This window comes from Drosophila grimshawi, unplaced genomic scaffold (genome assembly GCF_018153295.1).
Source record: "Drosophila grimshawi isolate 15287-2541.00 unplaced genomic scaffold, ASM1815329v1 contig_311, whole genome shotgun sequence".
Classification (NCBI taxonomy): Eukaryota; Metazoa; Arthropoda; class Insecta; order Diptera; family Drosophilidae; genus Drosophila; species Drosophila grimshawi.
Window position 1 is genome coordinate 2,663,914 of NW_025063098.1, and position 25,255 is coordinate 2,689,168.

Consider the following 25,255-nt stretch of genomic DNA (forward strand, 5'->3'; position numbering starts at 1 on the left):
CCAAATGGTGTGGCTGCATTAAGCGCATTAAACTAGGGAAGACCACAATTGTCATTTTGTTTACTTTGCGCGCATTATGGTGCAGTTTAGAAATGGATACAGGACATGGTCAACAAAATGACATAACATCTGTCACAAACCCAAATAAATTAAAACTATTTTTAAGGTTTTAAAATTTGTCGTATGATTTTAAAACATATTGAGAAATAATCGATGCAAATTAAAAACATCAATTTGTTTTTCTGTTGCCTTTACAGATGGTGAAATTTTGCGCGTGCTTGTAAATAACTCGGCACAAATCAAATGCGATGTGGGCTCCAGTTTGCCCGATGACAAAGTGCTGCTAGTCGTTTGGTATAAAAACAATTTGCCAATCTATAGGTAAGTTCACCGAGCTTTAATTCAAACTGAAGTTGAGCTTCTTGTTGTGGTTGCCATCTCATGTACTTCTACACACTTGACAGCTATGACACACGTGGCGCCCACGCGGGCACGCCCTCCCATTGGCGGGATGAGGAGGTACTCGAGGATCGGGCTGTCTTCCGCACTCACAAGGAGCCAGCGGAATTGATTATAAATCCGGTTAAGGTAAGCAACCCCAAATAGCCATGGCCCAAGCTAAAGCTAAAGTGTCAACAATACAACATTCCATAATTGAATTTTTGTACCCCAACAACACAGGAAAAGGATGCGGGAAACTTTCGCTGTCGTGTGGATTTTAAGCTATCGCAGACCAGAAACAGCAATGTCAATTTAGAAGTTGTTGGTGCGTATACAAATATTGATTTATTTTTTATCGCTATTTACAGTGAAAGTATATTTAAAAGTGGCCTAAAATAGGTTAAAGTAAATATATATTTAGTATATTTAGAATCACTCAATTCTCTAAACTTAGTATGATGTTTTGCAGGTTCATGTTTTTATTGATTTAACGCTACATAATATTGAACTTAATAACATTTTAATATAATAAATTGCAGTTCTCCAAGTTCAGAGAACTCTTAATAGTATATATTATTTTAAATATAAATATTTATTCTATTACACGTCAAAATGTAGCAAAATCAAAAAGGCATGAACATTTAATGATGACTATTTTTAAACACATAAATTAGCTAATATGATTTTTTGGTTAACCGCATATATGTACATATTAAAATACAAATATACATTTGTGAATATTTACTATGCATAGTGTAATATAATATATAACAGTGTAAGTTCATTCCCTTTGATATTGTTAAATGCACAAATTATTTTTGATTTGTGGCTAGCGAATGTTTAAAAATGTCAGATTGGGACATTGACCAGATCCTAATTGACTTTTAATTGACATATAACTAATCCACAACACCCTTCACATCCCTTTATAGTGCCCCCACAGCAGCCGAACATTTACAATGAGCGCCGACTGCGCATCGATTCCCGTGCGGGTCCCTACGAGGAGGGCGGTAGTCTGGAAGTCACCTGTGTTGTCTATGGCGGTGAGTAATCGCATTTGCATATTTGAGAAACAAATCGAACTTTTGTCCGGACCTGGGGTTTTATGAAATGCAATTAAAGTTTACAAGCATCGTTAAAACATAAATTTTCGTGCACGAAAACTTATCAGAAATTAAAATCGTGCTGAGAAATGAAAAACAATTCGTTGATTGTCCGATGGGGTTGGCAATAGCGAGCGGGGTGGTCTTTGTATGCAAACAAACAATGGGTAGCGGCATATTCAACAAATAATAAATAAGGTAAATAACGTTGAATTGTAAGGAACGACAACAAAAGTCAAGGAACAAAAAGCCAATTGAAAGCGAATGCCAAATGGCAAAGAGATCGCCAAAGTCAATTTCTCAAATATACGTCGTACACAAAAGGATTAAAATTACCGAGTTGCCGGGAAGGAAGGTGGAGATGGAGATGGAGTGGGGCGGTGACACAGTGCAAACGAAATGCAAAGAATAAAAAAGCTGCCTTTCAGCATAGCCAAACAATTGTTAAGCAAATAAAAAGGGGGCAGGAAGTTGGCGGCAGTCAACAGGCATTTGTCAGCATCGAAACCATGGGCGACAAGCTGACAACAGTTACTTACACTCACACACACATACACAAACACACATAACACTTAAGTCAATTGTTGATAATGAAAGCCAAAACGAAAAAAAAGCCGCCAGTGTGAAAGAAAACTACACTCTGTGCATTGTGTGGCACTACGGCCCTGTGTTTCAAGCCGGAGCCAACAACAATGGCTTACACTTACAGTAAGTATGTCACACTCAACACTACTAACAACAACAACAACAACCACAACAACAACAACAATATGAACAACAGCAATAAGAAGCACAAGCAACAGAAATCGCGTGCTTTATCGCTGCGGACTGCGAGCAAACGAAACTGTGGAAACTCTCTAGCCAAAACGGAAGCGAAACCACTTTGAATGGTTTGACATGTCAACGTTGACATAAAATAAATCACCAGCGAAAAAAACAACTGCACTCCAAAACTGGTAACTAGTAACTGGCAACTGCCCAGTTTCATAGTTGACTGGGCGGCTTTAACTTAACGGGTTGACTGCCGCAACCACACAGTCAAAAAAAAAAAAAAAACAAAAGCACTGAAACAATAGTATGTGCCAATTAAACGGGGCCTAGAATTCTTGCTAAGTGTACCACCATATAAAAGGACGATTGTACATATTTATATGTCTGTGCGCCGAACAAGTTGCTGACAGGACGCAAGGGTCGAAAGGTTGGCCTTGGGATGCATTATGCTTAAAACTTGTTCAAGAGTGAGTGGCAAGTCGTTGGTCAAGCCTGTTGACAGCTAAACAAAAGTCATTTCTATTGTTAGCCTCAAAAAAATAGAAACAGAAACAAAAATAAACAGCAAATGATGATTTTTTAAATATAATTATTTAATTCTTAATTGTTTAACTATCATAAAAATGCTTAATCGAATGTTTATATTTAAATTATATTTTGTTGGCATATAAAATCATATAAATAAATAGTTTTCCCCATAAATAAAAAAAAATTTAATTTAATTATAATATCGTAAAAAAAATCATGTGACAAACTATATTTAAATATCACTGCTAGTATCAGGAAAAGAACTACTTATTTTGAATAAACGATATTTTCTTCTAAAAATTGCTATGGTACTATGGCGGTGCCAACTGACCCAGATACATTTGTATTATTCATTGGCGAAATTATGTGTCAATTTGAAAATGAATGCAATTAAATGTTGAACAGAAAGTGGAAATAAATTACAGGCAAGTGCTGGCATTATGTTCAGCAGGCAATCAGGAAAGACAGAACGAAGAGAACAAATTTGAAACCGGCACTGAACATGCAAAGTCCATTATAGAAATTGCAATTGTGTGGGTAACAAAAAAAGGAAAGCAACAGAAATGAGAGCTAAAAAGTTGCCACTTAAAGAAGTGCAATCAGTAGAAGTAAGTCAAAGTGGAGGAGTTGAGCTGAGTTGCTGGGAATGGCAATCAACGTGCGCCTACTCCAAGTAATTTGGGTTGGCTTGGGTCTAGATTAAGGGTGTGCGAAATCGTCAAAGTAGCACTAAATTTTATTGCAGCTCGCCTGTTGGAGGAATGGGTGGAACAGTGGACAAGGTTGGCAACAGTTGCAAATGAGCGCGGCACGCCAGCCGGCCCAAGAATGCCGGGTGTAGAAATAAAGTTATAAAGCCGCACAGTCTGCGGTGGTAGTAAAAATTACCCCCAAAAAAACATAAGACATCATAAGGCTTAGTACTCTGCATTGTGACTAGATGGCAACGCCAGTATAAAGGTCTCGCCTCGCCTACTCGGCTACTAATGCACAATATTTCGCCTACTTTTTTTTTGGCACGTCATGAATTTAACACACGTTGCCTTTTGTTGGGTAAAACGCTGCCACACACAATTTTTACCCGTTCCCAAAGTTGGCTACAAAAATAACAGAACACCAACAATAACAATGGCTTCTGGGTGTGTGTGTGTGTGTGTGTGTGTTTGGGTATGTGGCAAACGGAAGTGCAGGCGTTTTCCGCTTTTGCCAAAGTGCGCGGCTGACATAGAAAAAATTTCTTTTCTTTTAACTGTTGTTGTTATTGCCATCCTCTGCTTCTTAGTTGTCGGTGTGGCCAGGTTGTCGACTACAAAATTGTGTGCATTTTTATTAAAATTTTTCCCCTGTTTTTTCTCCCCAAATTCGAGCACGGAAATGTAACAATACGGCGAACCAGGCAAGAAATTGTTTACCACAAAGCGAAGGGAAGCTAAAAACTAAAAAAAAATAAACTTTGCTGTAAAATGCATGCCAAATTTTGATGCAACGACTGTTGTTGTTATTCTTGCTGGCTTGCATAAATTTTTACTCATTTTGCACTTATTATGAAGGCTTTTGAATGTGGCATATTTTTCATAGACATATTTTAAGGCCGTTTGCTATTTTAGAGAGCTTTTATAAAGTTATCAATGGCGATGTACATAAAAGTTCATTATCTCAGGACTTTAATTTATAAGTATTAAGTTTTTTGATATTGCATGAGAAAGACAGACATTTTATTTATATGTAAAATCTGTTAATCTCTCAATAAATCATTATATGGTATAATTTGGACTTGTAGTCTGCAGTCTTTTATCTAAATCATTACAAGCACTATCATTTGATTGATTGCTGATACTTTAGTGTATTACTTTCTGTACATTAAAGTGATCAGATTTATTGTTGTCACTCTGTTGCCAACTTGAATTTCTGTGTGCTGGAATCTTGCATTGAAATTCATGCGCCGCTCCAGTCAAGTTTTTGAACCCTTGCAGGATTCTGTTATTGTTCCAACAAAATGTGGTAACTCTTAGTGAACAAGGGGAGACGACAAGTCGCAAGCCATTTCCCATACCTCGCACCGCATTCCAACTTGACATGACAACTTGGCATTTGAAGAAGAGATTGAATGCAAGTTGGTTCCTGTTTTTGTTTGCTCTTAAAGTCAGAGAAGCAGCCACCGGCAGTCTTTGAATTTATTTTACAGCTTCCTCAATGGTCGCTGGCTGGGCACAAAAAGCCAAATGCCAAACATTAGGCACAGAAACTAAGAGAGAGAGAGAGAGGGAGAGCGAGAGTGCGAGACAGTGAGAGAGAGAGGAGGGGTGAGCGAGCGAGAGAGAGAGAGAGAGAGAGAGAGAGAGAACGAGAGAGAGGGCTAGAGGATGTGCTGAAGTGTAGAAAGACAACAGCATAAAAAATATTTATGTGATTTGTGCATTTTTGCAACTATCAGCAGCAGCAGTCATGGCTGTTGTTATTCTTCTTGCCATTTTTATCATAGACGTACATATTTTTTTGTTTGCCTGCAGTTTGTGCTTGCTGCAGCAGCATGTATCACCCACACAGCAGATGCAAAAGATGCAAAGATATGCAAAACTAAACAAGCAAATATTTTAGCATTGCACAACTAAGGCCAGTCCAAACACACACTCACACACATCCACACTCATGTGGAACTCTCTCTTTCCCTTGCGTTTACTCTAGATGTGAACAAATAGGACAATGAGCAACGAGAACTCAGCCAGCAGACGCTTGCATTAGCGAGTCAGCCTGCGCTTTAAGTTTTCCCAAAGTCAGCTCAAAAGTACTAGAAAAAAAAAACAAACTAGCACGCATTTGAATACGGCTGCTCATTAGGACTGCAGGGAGGCGGACTGGGCGTGGCTGGCGGCTTTGGACTGGGCGTGACAAAGAAATGTTAAAATGTCGCTGCTGGCACAAAAACCAGCTTTAGCCTGTTCTAAAAATGGCTCTGCACTTGGAAAAAAATAAAAAGAATAATAAAAGATGAAGGAAAAGAAAGGGAAGCTAACAGGTTGCTCGACAACGCGATACTCCGTGAAACAGTAAGCAATAATGAAAGGTGCTTTGATTAGAATTCTTGGGGGTAAAAGCAAAAAAATATATATTTAAATACACTCTATATCCTGCTCGATAAGAGTTCTGCTGCTTATATATATATTCATAACCACTACGAAATCAATATATTTACAGGGTGTGCGAAAAATGCAATACTGCAAGCACTATGACTCTATGTGTTTGTTCACACTGCAATGCAAGTCAGCCTCGGAGCAAGGCACAACAGGCACATATAGAGTACATATTTGTTCCAATATATATACTACACATGTGTATGTGTGTGTGTGTGTGTGCGTGTGTACATTTGTGTGTTGGCACCTACTGTTGACATTAGAAAAGCTGTGCACAGCTGGTACGACTTTAAAGTGAAAGCAAAAGTTGATAAGAGAGAATGGCAAAAGGGGTCGTTGCTACTGCCAGGGGTTGATGGGGTTGGGGCAGCAAAACGTCTGGACTCTAATTAAATTCTTGAGCAGAGACCCAGAGACCCAGAGAGACAGAGAGAGAGGTTGTTGGGGGAGAATTGTAGTACAAAAGCGAGTGCGAGGCCAATTACTTAAATTTATGTGCGAACAGCACGCACATTGGCCCGAAGTAAGCGGAACACGCGGCAAACTTCCAACTTGTAGTGAAAGAATTGCTTTAAGCTTTGTGGCAGCTGAGTGGAACGAAAGACACAGCTTAAATCGAAAAATGCATTGCCAAATCAAATTTTGGCTCGTTTGCAATTTTTGCTTTTATTTGTTTCTTTTCCCGCTTGATTCTATTTCTGCGAGGCTAATAAATCATTGGCGACCATTAAGCCGCATGCTACATATGTGCTAATCTACCCACCCACCCTCACAAATATACATTTAGACAAATGTGGCGACCTCAAAACACAGATATGTGTATGTGTATGCATCTATAGTGCGCTGTTCGCTTGAGTGTGTGAAATATTTTCATAAACAACATAAAACTCAACCAAATGGCGGTTATTAATCAAAGTAATGCGAGTTTATTTTTGTGTGTGTGTGTGTGTGTGTGTGTCGCATTTTTCATGGGTATCAAGTGCAGCTAGTTTTCTTGAATATCCAGGTGGACTTAATGGCACTTGGCAGAAATATAGAACACAAACGAATTTAGTTTTCCATAATTCGTTTAAGATATAAATATACTTCTTTATAGCCTATTTCAAGCAAACTACACGCTGCAAAATGTCTACAATACTTAAAAGTAATGGGCAGAGCAAGCGAGGATTATGCGCAACTTTAAGATGTGAAGCACTTGTGAATAATTGTAGAGCTTAAGCTACATATGCCGAAAATCATAATAATGATAGCACAGCTAATTATAGAGCGATTACAGCACACAACAAGTGCTCACTGGGGTTCTTCAGTGGTTTCACTAACAAATCCTTGACTCTAGCCACCTTTTGTACAGTGTATATGTATATATATATTTTTTCATTTCTCCAGCTTGTAGATTTGGGCAACCCGCAGCTATTAAATTAATGTGCGCTCATATACGCACACAAAAGCTAATTTCAGTGCTTGATTAAGTTGAAGTCGTTAAGAGCGGCCAAGTGCCACACGCTGCGTATGAGTAATGTGTGTGGATTTAAGTGCCACGCCAGCAAGAACAGCAACAAAGGCACCAACGATAACGTTGACAGCGTCTAGTTAACTAGAGTAGTATAAGACTAAATTAGAGACTCTCAAAGGGCTCCGTCTCCCGCTGCGAGCAGGGGAAAAAACCTGAGCAATTCTAAAACTTATGAATACAAAATAAGAATAACATTCTAATATCTATAAGTTTCAAATTTAAAAATGAAAGCAAATTCCAAAGTTATGCTGACAAAACATATTGAAAAAATTAATAAGCATTTGCTGGCTACAATCTTAATTCAAAGCATTTCTCAACGACGTGGGTAGATCTTAAAAACTCTATTTTAATTATGACATGTATTCAATAGAAGCTTTTCTACGGAAAATGTATACAAATTTAAATAAAAGTAAATATTATTTATAACATGCTGGTCACATTCTACACTAACTTACACTCTTTGCCTTAATATTAATTCAAATAAGCGCGACGTCCATTTTAAAGCGTTTGTATGTTTGTTTTCTTTGAATATTCCCGCAGGCTCGCCACCGCCAACTGTCACGTGGCTGATGAATGGACAACTTCAGAACAGCGTTGTCGATTACACATACGATGGCACCATCAACAGCAAATTGGTGGTGCGTAACTTGTCACGCATCCACCAGCATGCGGTCTACACGTGTCAGGCGAGCAATTTCCACAAGAAATATGTGGCCACCAATATAACGATTGAGCTCTATCGTGAGTATAACCAAGCTATATCTATCTTTAACTATATATATATATATGTATATATAAGTGTGTATGAGCGAAGCTTCAGCTTTGTGTTGATTGCAAATTGTGCTACGATTTGATATGTCAACTGAAGTTTGTATTTGGCAACTTTTAACTATGTTTTAAATTGAAAATTTTCAAATTGAGTTTCAAGCGTGTGCAGACGCCAGTCTCAACAATAACAAGTCCTACAACAAAAACAGTGGCAGCACTCATAGCACAAAATATAGTGCGAAAAGCGGTTCAACAAACAGATTATTCAGTGTTTTTTTTTTTTTTTGGTTTTTTTCTTTTTTGTTTTTGGTATTTATACAGTTGCTGCTGCCCCAACACACAGCACGGTCTTAAGCGTTGCGATAAAAGTTTTAACAAATAGCTATGTAGATAAAACCCATTCACAGCACCAAAAAAAATAGAAGAAAAATATAATAGATAATAAAATGGCTTATGCAAATATTACAAAAAAAAAAAAAAATAAATAAAAAAATAAAAATAAAAAAAATAGAAACAATAGGAACAATAAGAAGTGCAGTTTGGAAAACGGCTGTTCAAACGCGTCCCTTGCAAATGGATTCCCTGGCTGCAGCTGCTTTTAGTGCAATCGCCTTTGGACATATTTTGTGTTGGGAAACATTCGTCGCTTTTAACGCATACTCACACATATTTACACACACACTCTGGTCGTATCCAAGTGCATTTGAAAACGGATTTATTATTTTGTGAACATTTTTTTAATTGGCCTTTCGCGCGACACTGAATTGCATTGCAAATTGTAAAATTGAATTAAACTGTAGCCAATTTTTGTCGGTCTGTATGCGCCTCTGCCAATGTGTGTGTGTGTGTGTGAGTCTCTTTGTGTGTGTGTGTGAATTCAGTTCAGGCTTTGATCCTGTAAGCCTTATTAGTATTTACTCGCTTTGATGCAGACAGAACTGTGTAAAATATATAAAATGATGACGTGAATTTTATTTTTGTGCAATTTTCAATTTTCTTTTTATTTTTCATTTTATATTTTCTTATTATTCTATTTTGTTTGTTTGTATTTTGCCCGAGGATTAAGTTTTTAACAATCTGAACTGCATCAATTTTGTTTTCATTGAGCATATGGCATTACATTCAATTTCATTTACTTTCAACTTGTTATTTATATTCTGAGAATTGAAATAGTTCGTAGTAAGTTTTCAACAATAACGAAATTGATTTGTTTAAATTTGTTTGGTATTGTGGATGGCTTGAACTTGTTGATTTTTATTCATTTACAATTCTCATGCCTCTTATTAAAACCGACAATAAGTACTTATATACAAAGTATTTTGATGTCAACTCTAAGATATTTCTAGGGTGTTTTTAAGTTTTATATTGTTTCTAAGCATTCTTGGCTATACAATAATTAATCATTAATTTGGTTAAGCGCCTACAAATGGTGATTCTATAGTCGCACAATGGCATTTTTGAACGGCCATCTTTTAATAATAATTTTATATAAAGTGCCGTTATTTTGTCAAATAAATAAGGAAACTTTTGCCAAAAACAATACCCAAAGCACTGGCATAGGTCCTGTTGCATTGCTTCAGCTCCTACTCCAGCCATTGCCATTGCTAAATATTATGCCCAAGGCGTTGCGCTAACAGCCAAAGATTGGCCATTGAGTTTTATGGTACTTTGGTGTCCCTCTCACACTTCCTTTCCCTGTCTCTCTTTCTCTCTCTCTCTCCCCACATTTGTTTCAATGTCGCCAAAAACGAAAAGCAATTGCTGTCAATTTTTACTTAGGCCTGGGCTAATAAAAGTAAAAATGTTTTGCGACAACAGATGGTGATGCGCATATTTGATATTATTACGCCAACACACACGAATAATTCGCTGAGTGTTTGTATGTGTTTGTGTTTGTCAGTGTATGTATGCGTGCGGGTGTGTGGGTGTATGAATGTGGACGTGCTATAAGAATGTCGCACTCAGCCTGCATACAATTTAACACGTCAATAAGAGAAGCTCTGTAATTATTACGAAATGTGTTTCGGGAATGTGACAAAGGACAACAAAACATCGTCATTGACTTTTTGAATGGTGTTAATTAATATGACAGACAAGTAACCATATCGACATAGATACGATATGTATGTATATACGCACATTTCTAGTCACAACCAGCTGATATAAGAAGAGAAAAAGAGAGAAAGAGAGAGAGAGAGAGACAGAGACGAATGTATCCTTATTGCGTGGCCCCTAAAAATTTGGTTTGCTTTGAGCTGTGCGTGTCGCAGGCAGCCAGTCAAGCAAAAACTTTTGAATAATAAGTATGACCTTAATTAGGTAATTTTATGGGCACTAACAATTAGATTACTAATGTCACGACTCTCATACGAGCAACGGGAGTAACAGCAGGAGACATAGCCAACTCATTAGCGCAAAATTTAAGTAACTTGTCCGAAATTGTTTCCAATGAAAATTCAAAACTAATAATTATAATGCTGTCAATTACCTAATTTCTGCCATTTACATATTTTTTCAAGCTAACACTTAATTACTCTATCAACACACAATGATTTGTGAAAATCTGTTATAATTTGAATGGATTTGAATGAAGTTGAAATCCACTTGTATATTCCAAAAATAGTCTGATTTTATTGTTATTTAGTATTTTAAAATAAAATGCAAAGTGAGGAAAATATTTCCATAAGTTAAAATAATTTCCAACAAGTGATTTGTAATCGGAGTTCGAATATATAAGTTTATGAATGTTTATCTAGCTTAAACCCTCATTTGCATAAATAATCACACTTAAGGATTGGATGCGTAACGCTTTTTTGTAGTGTGTTTAATTAAACATTTAAATAATTTTCCAATGAAAATTGGCATAATTAATTTAATAATAATAATAATCAAGTGTAACAGAAAAACAGAAAACCCATACACACATACATAAGAGGTATTCCAATAAAAAAAAATATGGCAGTAAGAATTCAGCAGTATATACATTTATCATACAAAAAAATGCGGTTTAAATAAATAAAATGTTGTTGGTTATTCAACACAATTTTTTATTTTACTTTAATTTATTGCATTTTGGCTTAAATGAAATGTCCTGCCCTTAAATGAATGCATAAAATACGCGGTTAACCGCACTTAATATAACACCAACGGCAACTACGCATACAGTATCCCACTAAAGTTTATATAACCTGCTATCTGCAAGAGGGGAAAATAATCAGATACGATTGAGTTGTGCACGATAAGTTGTATAAATTTCGGCTTAATGGTATTTTTTTGTATATCACATTACCATTTTTGATAGCAATAATACTTGAGGGATTTTGATTAGCTTATTTTGAATAATATTATAGCCAATGCTTAAATATTAATAAGAGATAATTTTATTAATTATATACAGGTGATGCATTTTCCTCATCAAGTTCTAAGTACATTTCAAAAGTATATGAAACTCTGATATATTATTGTTCAGAATAGGCCTCTTTAATAGCATACCAATATGTTCCTCAAATAACTTTATTTAACTTACAGACTCTAAATCAAAATTTGCAATTACTAAAACATTTAACAGTATAGGCAATGCAAAAAAAAGTAAATAAATATTAAATGAATAGATACAACGAAATAAATTTGTATTCAATTTAATATTATGGCAACAATGTGTAAGCTCGATAATGAACCTGGCCACATTACGTGACCGTGTTTATGTTTATTTTATGAACGGTTTTGGCAAATATGTCTATACACACTCACACACACACACACACACTCACACACACACACACACACACACACACACACACACACACACACACACACATAACACGCGTGTGTAAATATTTGCGTGTGCTTTTTTTAATTTGGTATGTAAACAATTTGCATTATCAATAAATATTAACAAGATTTCAAATTATGTGTCAAATACGCATATGCAATATTTTCATGTATGCAGGTATTTATATATGTATGTTATAGTATATGTATTATTTGAAGTTTTCTGTTTGTTTTGATTTCAAAATCAATGCGACGGCGTTAAAATAATTGAACGCCAATTGACAGCAAGGCAATTATTTTGTTCCATATTTTTATTGAAACTTTTTTAATGAGGCATTTAAATGTGAACTTTGAGTTCGTTATTCGCATTAAATATTCGTTTTGATAATCAAAACTTTTTTTCATTTACGACAATGTGTTAACCAGCTTGCAAAGTTCTCACCATTATTTTCAGTTCAAATAGGTTATAATTTTGTAAAGTGCTTAAATATTAAAAAGTAATTTTTCGTTAATATATACCGTTAAGTCTTTAATATTGTTGTAAGGAATCTGGGAATTCCTAACAGATTGCAGAAATAAATATGTCCTAAACAGCCCTACATTAATTCTGAACTTTTACCAGATTCCATTACTTAACATTTTAATCACTAATCTATTGTGGAATACAAACTGACTGAAAGTGTTGATATTATTACACTCGTGATAATTTGGTTGTTATTGCTGCTATTTTGCACCACTGTGCATATGTTCAGGCAGCGCTGCAATCGTAATTCGGTGCAATTAATTTTAATTGCACTGTTTTTGCGTTTTTAATGCATTTTTCGAAAAGAAAATGCTACACAGAAAAATAAAATGCAAACAACAAGCATGAAAAAATATGTAAACGGCATTTATACACATAAATTTATCATAAATATTAATGTATACACATTCACCCATCACACGCATTTTCAGTGCGACCCCTTCTGGTGGAAATCAGCTTCAACAATCAGCCAATGTCCGCCGACCGTAAATACGAGATCGAATGCCAGGCAATTGGCTCGAGGCCACCCGCAAAGATAACCTGGTGGATGGGCAACCTTGAGATGCACGGCCACAGCCAGAAGGTGAGTGACGCACCCATCAACGAACCCAGAACAATACCAACCCCTCTGTCCCTTGCAGGTCTCTGAGGATGGGAATGCCAGCACCTCGGTGCTGTCAATCACTCCAACGAGGGAGGATCACGGCAAAGCGTTATCTTGCCGCGCAACCAACGAGCTTGTTCGCAATGGCATACGAGAGACCGCCATGAAGCTAAATGTATTCTGTAAGTCAAATAACATATGTTATACATTTTGAAGAATTTTTTGCAAATTGGAATATAAATGGACATATAATCTAGCGGACAGACCATCACAAAAGAAGAAGCCTTAAAGCACGGTTTAGGCTTAAAAGTGTTGGGATAATTAAAGAATTTGACAAAGCCTAACTAAGAAAAAAATATTTTATTTTCGGACAATACATATATAATATTTACGATCTAAAAATATACTTATTTACCGACATATTATAAAAAAAAATTATATAAAATTAAATTCTAGCTTTTAAAGTATTAAAACTGATTTTATTATTAAATTGACAGATTATGGTACATTATAACTATGACCAATGACAATATTAGTTCAAAGACCGATAGTTAAGTGTAGATGTAAATGTGCAAGTCGCTTGACCTGCTTTAACTCACAAAATATTTAGTCCATATAAATGGGATAAGCTGGTCCCGGTTGAACGGAATGTCAATAAAACTAGCGCGTTACACAAAAGGGGGTGGTAGCTACCCCTGTCAAATAATTACACGCATGTTGAACACGCGCTTTGTTTTATGGCTGTCAGTGGCACATAAGCTAACTGGAGTGTGGGGGCTTGGGAGGGGGTAGCCATAAAGTGTGCCAAGCGCTTATCACCCGTGTCCTCAAAATCAATACTGATTTGCATATCAATTTCGTAGACATGAGGACTTTTTTTTTGTTCCCGCGGTTTTTAGAGCTTGAATGTCAAACGCTTGTTTTATGGGCCAAGTCAACAATGTGCGCTCCAAGTTTGTTAATAAAATTTCTATGCTAAGGACATATTAAAAAGGCAAGTTGCGCTCAATACGGTTCTATATGAGTGGCTCCTCGGTATAGTCGTCGCTGCTCAAAGACTTTGACCCTATATACACACTCTGCACACACATAGTTTGTGTATATGTAGCCTTTATGTTTCAATAGTCTCGAAGAATTTTTCCAACGTTGTCGTCATCGTTGTCGTTAAGCAAACAGTTGCCACGTCTATTATCTAAGAGTTTTTGGCGCATCGTTCCCCCTCATTGCCAAGGAAACTTTTACTCCTTTCAGCAGCAGCAAGAACAGAAGGAGCCTCCGCGGGAGCTAACCGTTGTTTGCTGTCTGTGTGGGCACCGCGAAGCAGACTCTCAATTTTACGCGCGTCGCTGGCTGATATAAAAAATTAGATAACAATTTCAATTTCCATGCTCATTTACATGTTTATAGCGTGCTTAAAATATTTTGTGCTCCTCCCCACGTTCCTCGGCAGCTTCCTGTGATTTCCTCTCGAGTGCTTGCAAGATTTTGTGTCTTCTTTAAGATTCGTTGTTTGCATTTGAGGGGTAAATTGAAAAGTTCCCTGCACTTGCGCTTCAAATGCGCAGCCAATAATTGTCCCATTATTCCACATTATAAAAAAAAAAAATTGTCATAAAAATGAAGTTATCTTGAATTTGACGACACTCTGTTGCAGCTTGTACGTTGACCCAGAGCAAAATGTGAAATGAAAAGGCAAAAGCTAAGCAAGAGATTTAATTTTACGCACAATCAACTTGTATTAACATTAAAAATTAAATGAAACGGAAACCACTAAAAATTAAAGTCATATCCGCAATAAAAGTAATGACGCAGCAGTTATCCCAAAACGGGGTCCGAAGGTGGCAAAAATACGGGCAATGTCCAGCCAATAAATTAGAGCGCCTGGTAAAGAAGGGAATTCCGCTTGAAAACATGTGCTAACAGGGTGAGAAATGTGAATTAAAGAGTAAATTAATTGTTCGTATAAATTATGAATTCATATTCTGAATTGGATGATCAATGAAGGAGGAGAAGCAATTGCGTAAAGGGTTTAATTCTCAGTTTGAAATTGTATTTATTATTGATAGTCAGCATTTGTTTTATGTAATAGAAAATAATAAATTAATCTGCCTTGGAATTATTTTCTAATATTTTCGACTACTCATAATGCATTATCCTGACAGCAAGGCATTAGAGCTAGTTTAGAGGAACATTATTTTCAAAACTATTTACACAGCACATCTGCCATTTGCAATTAATTTCACTCTAAGCCAATTTTTCTCAGTTTCACTTGGTCGGGCCGGGACAAAAATACTTTACAGTTAATGTAATTTATATGGTCAGTGCTGAAGCAGATGCTGAAGCAGCAGCAGCAATAGCGAGTGGAATCAATTTAAGGGTTGCTAACGAGCAGTTGTTCAACTTTTTACCCAACAGACAATGACAGGCCTCACACACAAGGGTTGAAAGGAGTGGGGAGTGTGCAGGAGTGGAGTGGAGTGGGAAAAAAGCTGTAGCACATTGGCAATGTCTGCTACAAAATGTGGCGGCAGCATTCAAAAGTCGTTACGTTAAGCTGCAGTTACGGGTTTTGGGTTTGCTTTGCTTTTGTGCTGCTGCAGTTGGACTGTGTGCCATAAAATGCATTAGCCAAGTAAAGTTGGCAAGTTTCGGACTTCTACTGACCAGCTTGGCCAGTGACAGTTATTACCACTTAAGCTCATCTAACCGCAACAGTGCGGTAGCCAGCCAACTAGCTAGCTAGCCAGCCACTTTCCACTTTTCGCAGTGCTCGGGGCATGTATTGTGCTCTGGCTAGAAACTGGGCTTAAAGTCAACCGTTAATGAACTTGTTGAGCAGGCAGGCAACAAAAAAGAGGTCTTTAAATTATGCAAACAACTTTTGCCACTGTCTTTGTCGATGCCATCGTTCCGTTTCTTGCACAATTCTCTAGGTAGCTGTCATTCACTGGGTTTAGGCAAGCGATTTTCATTTTCATTAACAAGTCTTTGCAAAGAGCGAAATCGGCTTAAGGAAACTTGTTTATAAAACGTGGCAAAGAAAACAGTAAGCACATCTTAAACCAAACTACAGCGTAACGCAGCGCAGCAGAAAAAGAAACCATTGCCGGGGGAGGGGCTGGCTGGCCAAAAAAGGAGAGATCGGGGGAGCAGTAAGAAGCGACACTAATCACAGATAAGCGCAGATTAACCCCATTTCCTTTTTTGTATATATGTCTTGGTTTCTGCGTTGTTTCCTCTTGCTTTCCATTGTTTTTTTCATTTTTTGTTTTGTTTTTAGGATGTGCTTAGCTTGGCTCATAGTAAAAACAAAACAACAAATTGCACTTGATAGGCAGGGCCAAGTCCAAGAATAGGCAGCATACATATAAGAAATAAATGCAAATGCAAATATATACTATATTATTAGTAATGTCTGTTTTGTGTTTTGTTATCTTTTCTTGCAGTTATACCCACCTTACAACTGGACCTGGGCTCAAATCTAAATCCGGAGGATATCGAAGAAGGCGATGATGTTTATTTCGAGTGTAAAGTGCATGCAAATCCAGCTGCTTATAAAGTTGTCTGGAAGCATAATGTAAGTAGCAAAAAAACACTATTCAAATCAAAGATTTATCAAGATTTATTAACTGACTTGACTTGAGTGCGAGCTAAAGTGAGTGAAAATGAGTTTTCCTTATTGAAAGTATATAATTCTTTTAGACTTTGTGAAATCATTTTTGTGGCAATATGTAACGATTTTTTCCTAAAAGTTATACATATGTATTGAAGAGCTTGAGGACTGGCAAAATATGGTTTAAATAGATTGACCTTCAAGTATACTTTTGCTCAAGACAAATGTGAATACGGATACGATGATTGTGCTTCCGGCAATTCCCCAGGCAGTGGCGTGCTTAATATGTGTATGGAAGTGTTACTGGGTGGGTGTGTATACGTGTGTGTGTGTGTGTGTGTGTGTGTGTATGTTTGGACTGTAAAAGGTGGAGCGCTACTAAATTATGATGAAACCAAAATTAAGTGGTAATTTTTAGTGAATTATTGGCCAATTATTTTAAGGCAATTGAGTCAAGTGGCCCAGAGTCGAGAGCGGCTTTGGGCCACTTCATGCGGCCAAAGTGGGCAAAAGTTTGCGTGGCCAAATCATTTGTTTATTAGTTTTACAAGTAGCACACAAAAACTTCAGTCGACTTGCATAAGTAAAAACAAAAGATAACAACAACAGTAAGCAGACAAGCACAACAAGCAAATAAATGTTATTCAATGTGCCAGACTCTGTGAATCAAGTGTATGAATAATATGAATGTTAATTGAATTCATTAAAAGACGCAGATACAACAACAACGACGAACGGAGACGACAAAACAACTAAGTACAAGCGCAAACAACATGGTAAAAAACAACTAGAACAATAACAACAATCGAGCATAACTTTGGCAAATGATTATAATAAATAAACAACAACACAGCCAAAAACTTTTTGGGCTCACAAAGCCAGTCGAAAAACAAATGTACAAATATCTTTAAGTTCACAGCAAGCAAAGAGAGATAGCAATTGACTTATAGAAAAGGTAGCAAAAAGTACATCTAGAAGTAAACAATATTCTGCCAAAGCAAAACATCAATAAATAACAACGACTAGACTGAAATGAAGAAGTCAGTAAAATTGCTATCAATCAATGAGCAGACAATCCCAACCAAATGTCAATATCAAATGCAAATGAGCTGAAAAATTAGAAATATGTGAATAACATGTTCTACAACGTGTCTGCCACGTAAATTGCCGAATACATACAAAAAAAGGCCAAATACCAAAATATAATGAAAAAATTAAACTCAAATTTTTCATTTCGCTCTGTTGATAATGTTTCTACACACAGATAGACAGATAGCGAAATGCACGCTTGCAAATTGCAGTTCATGTCATTGTTGACGGGGCTAACAACTGAACTACACAGTTAGTTAGTTGCCAGCCAATTGACTTGCTCGACATCATAACAATAAAAGTTTAGTGCCAAGCAAAAAACCAAACGGAAATGAAATGGAAACAAAATAGACAGACAAGCAAAAGAGACGAGCAGAGAACGATACAGCTGGGCATGTATCTATGTGTGTGTCTCACATGGCGTATGCATAATGAGTTCAAGGCTTAATGCTAAGACTTTAGTTTAGTGGGCCAGCAAAAGCCAATTGCTCAGGGTGAAAACCAAAACAAAAACAAAAACAAAACCAAGGACTGTGTCGAAAACAAGTCGAGTGTGTAAGTCGTTTGTTACAAGTCAATTGTTAATTGGCAACAACAATTTGTGCACAATTAAAATACCAATTAAATTAAACACACTTTTGCGGACAATTGTGCTAACTGCTGACGAAAAGAGATACCACGCTGAACTGTAAGTAATAATTAATTACCTTCAAGTATTTTGCATTGAATGCAATTCTCCTAATTAAAGGCACAGGCCTTAGCCTCAAGGTATTTTGAATAAAGTTAACTTTCAAATTGTTGCGGTTGCTAAGACTTAAAACTAAGCGACAACAGCTACAACGACAAATTCACTATGAGTGTGTGTAAACAATGACATGGGAAAACTGAGTGGAATTGTTGTCCTTGCTCTCGCTTTGCCTTTGTCAGTTATTATTCAATTATGCATGCCAACAATTAACGACGAGCTGGCAAATTAAATTAACAATTAGTTTTATTAAACTCGCATACATACAGCAGCAAAACTTTTACTCTACGTATGTGTGCGTGTATAAATGTACATGTGTGTGTGTGTGTGTGTGTGCGTACGAGTGTATGTGGTAAACTTTTGCATGCTCATTAAGAAGCTGACAACAACTTTGATGGAAGACGTTGCCAACGCAACCGACCAGCAATCGTTACGCAGAGGGTAAAAACGCAAAACCGACAACTGAATGCTGCTGGCAGCAAAAGTTACTTAGCACACCGAGAGATGTGTGCGTATGTGTGTGTGTGTGTGTGTGTGTGTGTGTGTGTGTGTGCGTCTGTGTGTGTTAACGAAAGTGCTGAAAATAACAAACATAATCGGGAAATTTGATTAGAGCGGAAGGTAGCCACACTTCAATTTCCACTAACTACACATATATAATTTTTAAACTTTAACAAGAACCTGACTCCGAATTGGAGAAGGATGATTGAGAAATGCAAAAGCAAATTTAATTTATACAATTAGTCAACAGTAAGCCCAATTGTTTATAATTTAGTATTATTAATTTTTTCAAACATATTGTTGAACAACGTTCAATTTGTATTAACGTTCAATTTTTAAATTCTTCATCCCCATAGAATGTGCATAGTTTTAGAACATTTAAACGTAGTCTTCATTAAAAATGGGTCTAGCTAAAGTTTTTGATGACTTTTGCAATTCGGAATAAGGCAAGAGTATAGTTAAAATACGAATAAATGTGAAGCTGAACTGCTGCGATCTGGGAGGCCAACGCCATATTCCAGACAACTATAGAAATGGTCAACACTAATTGGGTATTTATTGTAGCTGGGTACACAGCGCAGCAGCAATGGCAGCAGCAGTGAGCGGCAAGCAAACACAAACACCAACACAAATACAAACATGTCAAGGCGCTTGTCTCTGCAGACAGACAAACAAAATGGCAGCGCATAAAATGCGCCATTAGCATTGACAGTGGCTAAAAGGAAGTGGGAGGCGGGCCTGCGAAAGGGTTGTGCGCCTGGCACACAACAACCTGGCTTGAGAGCTGTGGCGAAACGGAAAAGCTAGGGCGGAAAAGCTGCAGCGGATGTGCCTTCAACTATTGAAATATTCCTAAACTCACGCCAAACGAAGCAAAACCCACTTCAATTTTATTTTTTTTTTTTTCTGTATGTATTTATTTACTTTCATTTTTTTTTCTATGTGACAACCTTGAACTTTATTTACTTTTGTGTGCCTGGCGACATTTTTATTTGTTTTATGACAACAGTAACAGAAACAGCAACAGCGACAACAACAACGCTGCAGCTGATAAAACGCCTTGGGTCGCTGAGTTCAGCAAATGGCTGACAACATTTGGGGAGCTATTTAAGAACCCTATGGGAATAGTGAAGGCTGCAAAGCACTATTTGCTGTGGTGGGACAGGGATGGGGGGTGTGCACGGTTAGTGCTTAGCCGGCTTCAAGGTCATGAATGTTTGTATGTGTTCTTTTTATGTGTCTGCCTCAGGCGAACCCAAGCTGTGCGCTCCAACTTAAAAATGCACTAATTATATATATTAAGCATACGACTAGTTGGCTGCACAAAAAGGTTAACAATTATCTAAAGAGCAAACAGTCAAAGAGCATTCGATTTGGGATAGACACACACAAATAAATTACTATATATTGAGCTGTGGCCCACTGTCATTGCCAGACAAAAGATGCGACACACACTTTCACACACAAAAGGACAAGTAGACAAGAGTCATCGTTGTGGACCAGTTTGCAGAAAGTAGGCAATACTATTATCAAAGTGTTGCCACATTGCATTGTTTCTTTCCCTCCGCTATTTGCACATATATTCTCTCTATTGATGTTGTTGTTTCTACTTATGCTTACACATTCCGTGCTAAGGTCATAGCGGCTTTGTTCGCTGGCTGTTGGTGCTTCGGCATTTTGACTTTTGTCGACAATTTATACACACATTTTTATTTATTTCGCAATGTTGTTATTGCCTTTGTTGCTGCTGCTGTGCAGGCCAAAGTGCGAATTTGTTTTGTTGCTAAATGGCACAAGGCTCTGGGGAAATGCGTCAAAATCTTGTCGAGGGCTAGCGCATTGGGGGCGCCACAACAACAACACAAGCTGAAGGCATTTATATATGTATGTATATATATAAATATATATCACATAAGGGTCAAGTTTGTGTGCGGGCATGGAGAGTCTGTTGGAAAATAAAGTAAATATTGGCTGATTTCTAGCATTTTGATAATTCCAGACACGTTTCAAACACTGACGCTCAATCTCTCTCTAATGAAGCGCCTCGCGTATGAGCGTCGCGTTTATGAGCAACTGAATTTTAGAGGCCTGGGCACCAACGGCTATAATAAATAAAGGCGGATCTGACCTTGCGCCCAAAGGCGGGCCAAAATGTATTGGGTTGAATAGCAATTTCTTTTACTTAGGCAGCTGATGCTCCAAAGCTGCACAATTTATGCAATACGAGTATGGATTGAAAAGCCTATTTTAAATTTATGGCAAAAAGCTAATGGTCCAATATAAATTTCAATAAAAACTGTGGCATATCTAACATTTGTATATGCACAAAAAGGCATGTTTAGTATATATATATTTGATTTTTAATTTATTAAGTTTTTAATCATCTGTAGATAATGGCAATAAGTAAGACTAAAAATTTGTGCATAATTTGTATTTGATGGTTTACAATCCATTTATTATCGTTTTTAAATAAATTAAAGTTAAATCAATTGCATTTGAGATGTAAAGCAAGAATTAATTTTTTAATTAGCTTTGGATGGATGTAAATGCTTATGCAGCTTGAAAAAGTTAAGTACCTAAGCCGCTTACACCTTTTCACATACACTGTGCACTTTGCGTAATCCGAATTAATTGGCATACCTTTTACTTGTGTGCTAATCACCTCTGATAATAGGCTCCAACCCTTCATATTTCCTTTAGAATGTGTGTGAATGACGGACAGAAAACAAACAAACAAAAAAAAAAGATGCTCATTAGCAAAAAATAAAAATGATGATATTAATAAGAATGCATAAACTCAGAACTTATGACTAATGAGAATATGGGATTCGCATATATATTTTTTCATGCCACTTGCAGCACCAAATCATCCAACATAATCAGCGTGCCGGAGTAATTGTGAGCAGCGGAGATCTGGCACTACAGGGAGTGACGCGTCACCAGGCCGGAAACTACACGTGCACCGCCTCCAATGTGGAGGGCGATGGTGACTCCAACATTGTCGAGCTTAAAGTTATGTGTAAGTACATACATGTGCTCAATGGATTTGTTACGACTTTAAGTGATGTGCGAATACGCGTACGAGTTGTACAGTACAAGTTGAATAAAAGAGTGTGCTCCATTTATTTAGGATTTCATTGAATTGATTGCGAGTTTTTATTGTTGTTGTTTTTGCGAGCGTATTCACATGTCAAGTTTTATAGGGCACGTGTTGAGTTTTATTTAGCACTTTTCAAACAAAAAAATAACGAAAATAAGAATGCAAACCTGAAAGTTATAGCTTTGTGCCACGCTGCGTATGTACAACATTTTAAGCTTGTCCCACTTTTGACATGTGTGTGTTTCGATTTGCATGGCTCGCATGCATCGCATTGTTACTGTGGGTGGAATCGTAAAAAATACGCGTTGAATGCTTGGATTGGGCCATCATTCTTTTAGCACATGGCAAGCGTACGGTTTGAGCCATTAACAAACATTCAGCTTTTAAATGCCAACTGGCTTTTAAATCGAATCCCGTTTTTGCCAACGATATTGCCAGCTTTTACTTGGATGCTGGCGCTGGCTGCACTGTTTAGGATTGGCTGAGAACCTTTGACACACAAAAAAGCAGCATTATTGAGTTGTCGAGTGGTTGGATGGTGCGAGGTTAGTGAGTGGCGCATTGTGCGACCGTGCGGCCCTCTTGCAGTTTTATTGCGTATACGCCCCCGATATTGTGTTACTCTCGAATGGCTTTTATGTTTGTGTCCTGACCGTCTTTTGTGCTCTGTTCACAATTCAAACTGCAACTTGGGTTTGGTTTCGGCTTTGCCATCTTGGCCTAGTGCACGGCGCATTCTTGCCGTTGAAAACTTGGATTTCTGCCCACAAGTATACAATATGCATTCGGGCAGCCTTCTGTTGGTCAGGTATGTCCTGAGGCCGACACAAAGCCCTTTTCGTGGCTTCCGGCCTTTTGTTGACATTTAGTTATTTTCCTATTCAATGAGCGCATTTCCGATTGCTTTTCACCATTCGTCTAACAACAAGGAAAGTTCTTTTCTTGGCCTAATTGTGATCAATATAGGATTTTGATTCGACAACTTTCAACTGCTTTAAGCTCGAATTGTGATTGCATTTATTTTTAAATTGCTGCAAATATATTTTGAGTGCATTTTTAATTAGATCTTTGCAAGTGAGGGCTAATTAAGTATGAATTGTATTTGATTTTCGTTGGTTAATTGGTTGCATTCAAATACGAGACCTTTGCCTTTTGAAATATGTTTTCACAGTTTTAAATTGTCCTCAATCATCAGACTTAATCCTCAAAAGAAATCTTCCGTTCAATTTGCTGGCAATTTCTAAATCAAAAAAAGCTACTGTTAATTATTTTCCTCTTTTTTGCAAGCAATTCATCACACAGCTCCTTATTCCCATCTCAAATTTATTGTTGTTGGCTTATGCTTTTATTTCCTGCGCCATTTCCTTTTGCTTCAGAATCCATTTTTTTTTTGTTGGAGCCATTGTTGTGGGGTTTTATTTTAAGTTAAACATCCGTTTGGAAAACCTTTTCCAACACTTTGCAGCAATTGTCTCGGTTGCTGTAGCGTTTTTCGTCACCCCGAAATGTGGCAGCACCACTTCAGCAGTTTCCAGTTTTACCACTCCATTGTGGATTGGGATAACCGCAGCAAAAAAACCAAATCTCTAAAACAATGCCTGACGCTTGGTCCAAGAGTCGATGCTGTCCATGGAAAATTTGTTTGAGCATTGGCCATTTCGCATATAGCATAACAACTACAAGAATGACTAAATTCAGTTTTGCCAAATCGTATATTAAATTGTGCACTGTACAATGCCCAATTCTGAATGCCGCTGCAGCTGCAGATTCGTCTGTCCAAAGATTAGAAGAAATTTAATTTTCCCATAGCTGTTTCTTTGCGACTAGAAACTTTCGTTCCGGCCAAGTTTTTCTTTCACTTAACGAATATCTCGTATTTGTATCTCTTTTTTCCTTTCGCATGGCTTTTTGTTTCTGTTGCTGTTTTCGACCATGTTTAGTTAGTGGCTTGAATGGGCAACGAGGAAGAAGAAGAATCCTGGATTTGGCTATATAGGTTGCATAGGACTCCCTCGCTCTCAATCTATAGTAAAGCAAAATTTCCTACTTTTGACTACGGATTTGAGTGCGGTTTTCAGGCGCATGCAAAAACAAAAACCGAGCACTTGTCAGTCAGCCAGCTTGGCTCTTGAGCAGCACAGAATGTTCACTCGAACTGTTAGGGCTTTATTGCATTAAGTTTGGGGCCAAGCAATGCGATTATTGATTTGCAGCAGCCGACGAACAGCAAAATGCACTCGACAAACATCAAAGTTTACTAACTTTTACCCTCTGTTTCTCTTTTTCTCACTCTCTCTCTTTCTCTCTTTCTCTCTCTCTCTCTGTGTCTCCCTAGATAAACCAATTTGCCGGCCCGATCAAAAGAAAATCTACGGCGTTGCCCGCAGCGAGGCGGCTGAAATCGTTTGTGAAGTGGACGCCTTTCCACCGCCCGAGAATTTTAAGTGGTCATTCAACAACACCGCCGAAACTTTCGATATGCCGCAAAGCGGTTTTCGACCCCACTCTGCACAGGGCTCGACGTTGACCTATACGCCGGTAAAGGTGAGTACAGCAGATGTATACTGATACTGATTGATATTTGCGTGACCCAAGTGATGATCCAACAAACAGTTGTTACTGACCTCGCCCACAAATCCACCCGCCCTTCCGAACACAAACTCCAGCAAACATTTATGTTTCGTGTCCCGTTTGCATTATGAAAATGACAAACTACATGCCGTTAAACGCTAAACATGGGAACAAGCGATTCAACATCACATGTGACATGTGTGTGAGTATTTTCGTGTGGGTGTGTTAAGGGGCGGGTTAAGTGCTGACTACACACACACACACACATACACGCACAGGCACAGGCACAGCAGACCACAGCAAATAGGTCTCTAATTTGGGTTGGATTTTTGACTAGTTTTAAAATTTAACTTATTGTTTTTTGATGTGGAATTGTTGTTGGCATATTTGATATTTGGCCGAATGGTAGGCGAAACAGCAAAAATCCCACTCGGGCTCCAAATTAAATGACAAAATTTTAATTAATAGCTATTGCTGTAGCAG

At 37.5% G+C, this 25,255-nt stretch overlaps 1 protein-coding gene across 1 annotated transcript in view; it reads left to right on the forward strand.

Moving 5' to 3' along the window:
- LOC6563737 overlaps positions 1-25,255 on the forward strand; it is a 60,411-nt gene that overhangs the window by 22,484 nt on the left and 12,672 nt on the right. Inside the window, exons 2-11 of the mRNA XM_001990546.3 lie at positions 258-381; positions 465-588; positions 682-766; positions 1,374-1,484; positions 8,028-8,228; positions 12,981-13,132; positions 13,191-13,335; positions 16,600-16,730; positions 21,961-22,120; positions 24,537-24,745. Of these exons, the coding sequence (XP_001990582.2) occupies positions 258-381; positions 465-588; positions 682-766; positions 1,374-1,484; positions 8,028-8,228; positions 12,981-13,132; positions 13,191-13,335; positions 16,600-16,730; positions 21,961-22,120; positions 24,537-24,745 (1,442 nt within the window). The remainder of the gene's footprint in view (positions 1-257; positions 382-464; positions 589-681; positions 767-1,373; positions 1,485-8,027; positions 8,229-12,980; positions 13,133-13,190; positions 13,336-16,599; positions 16,731-21,960; positions 22,121-24,536; positions 24,746-25,255) is intronic.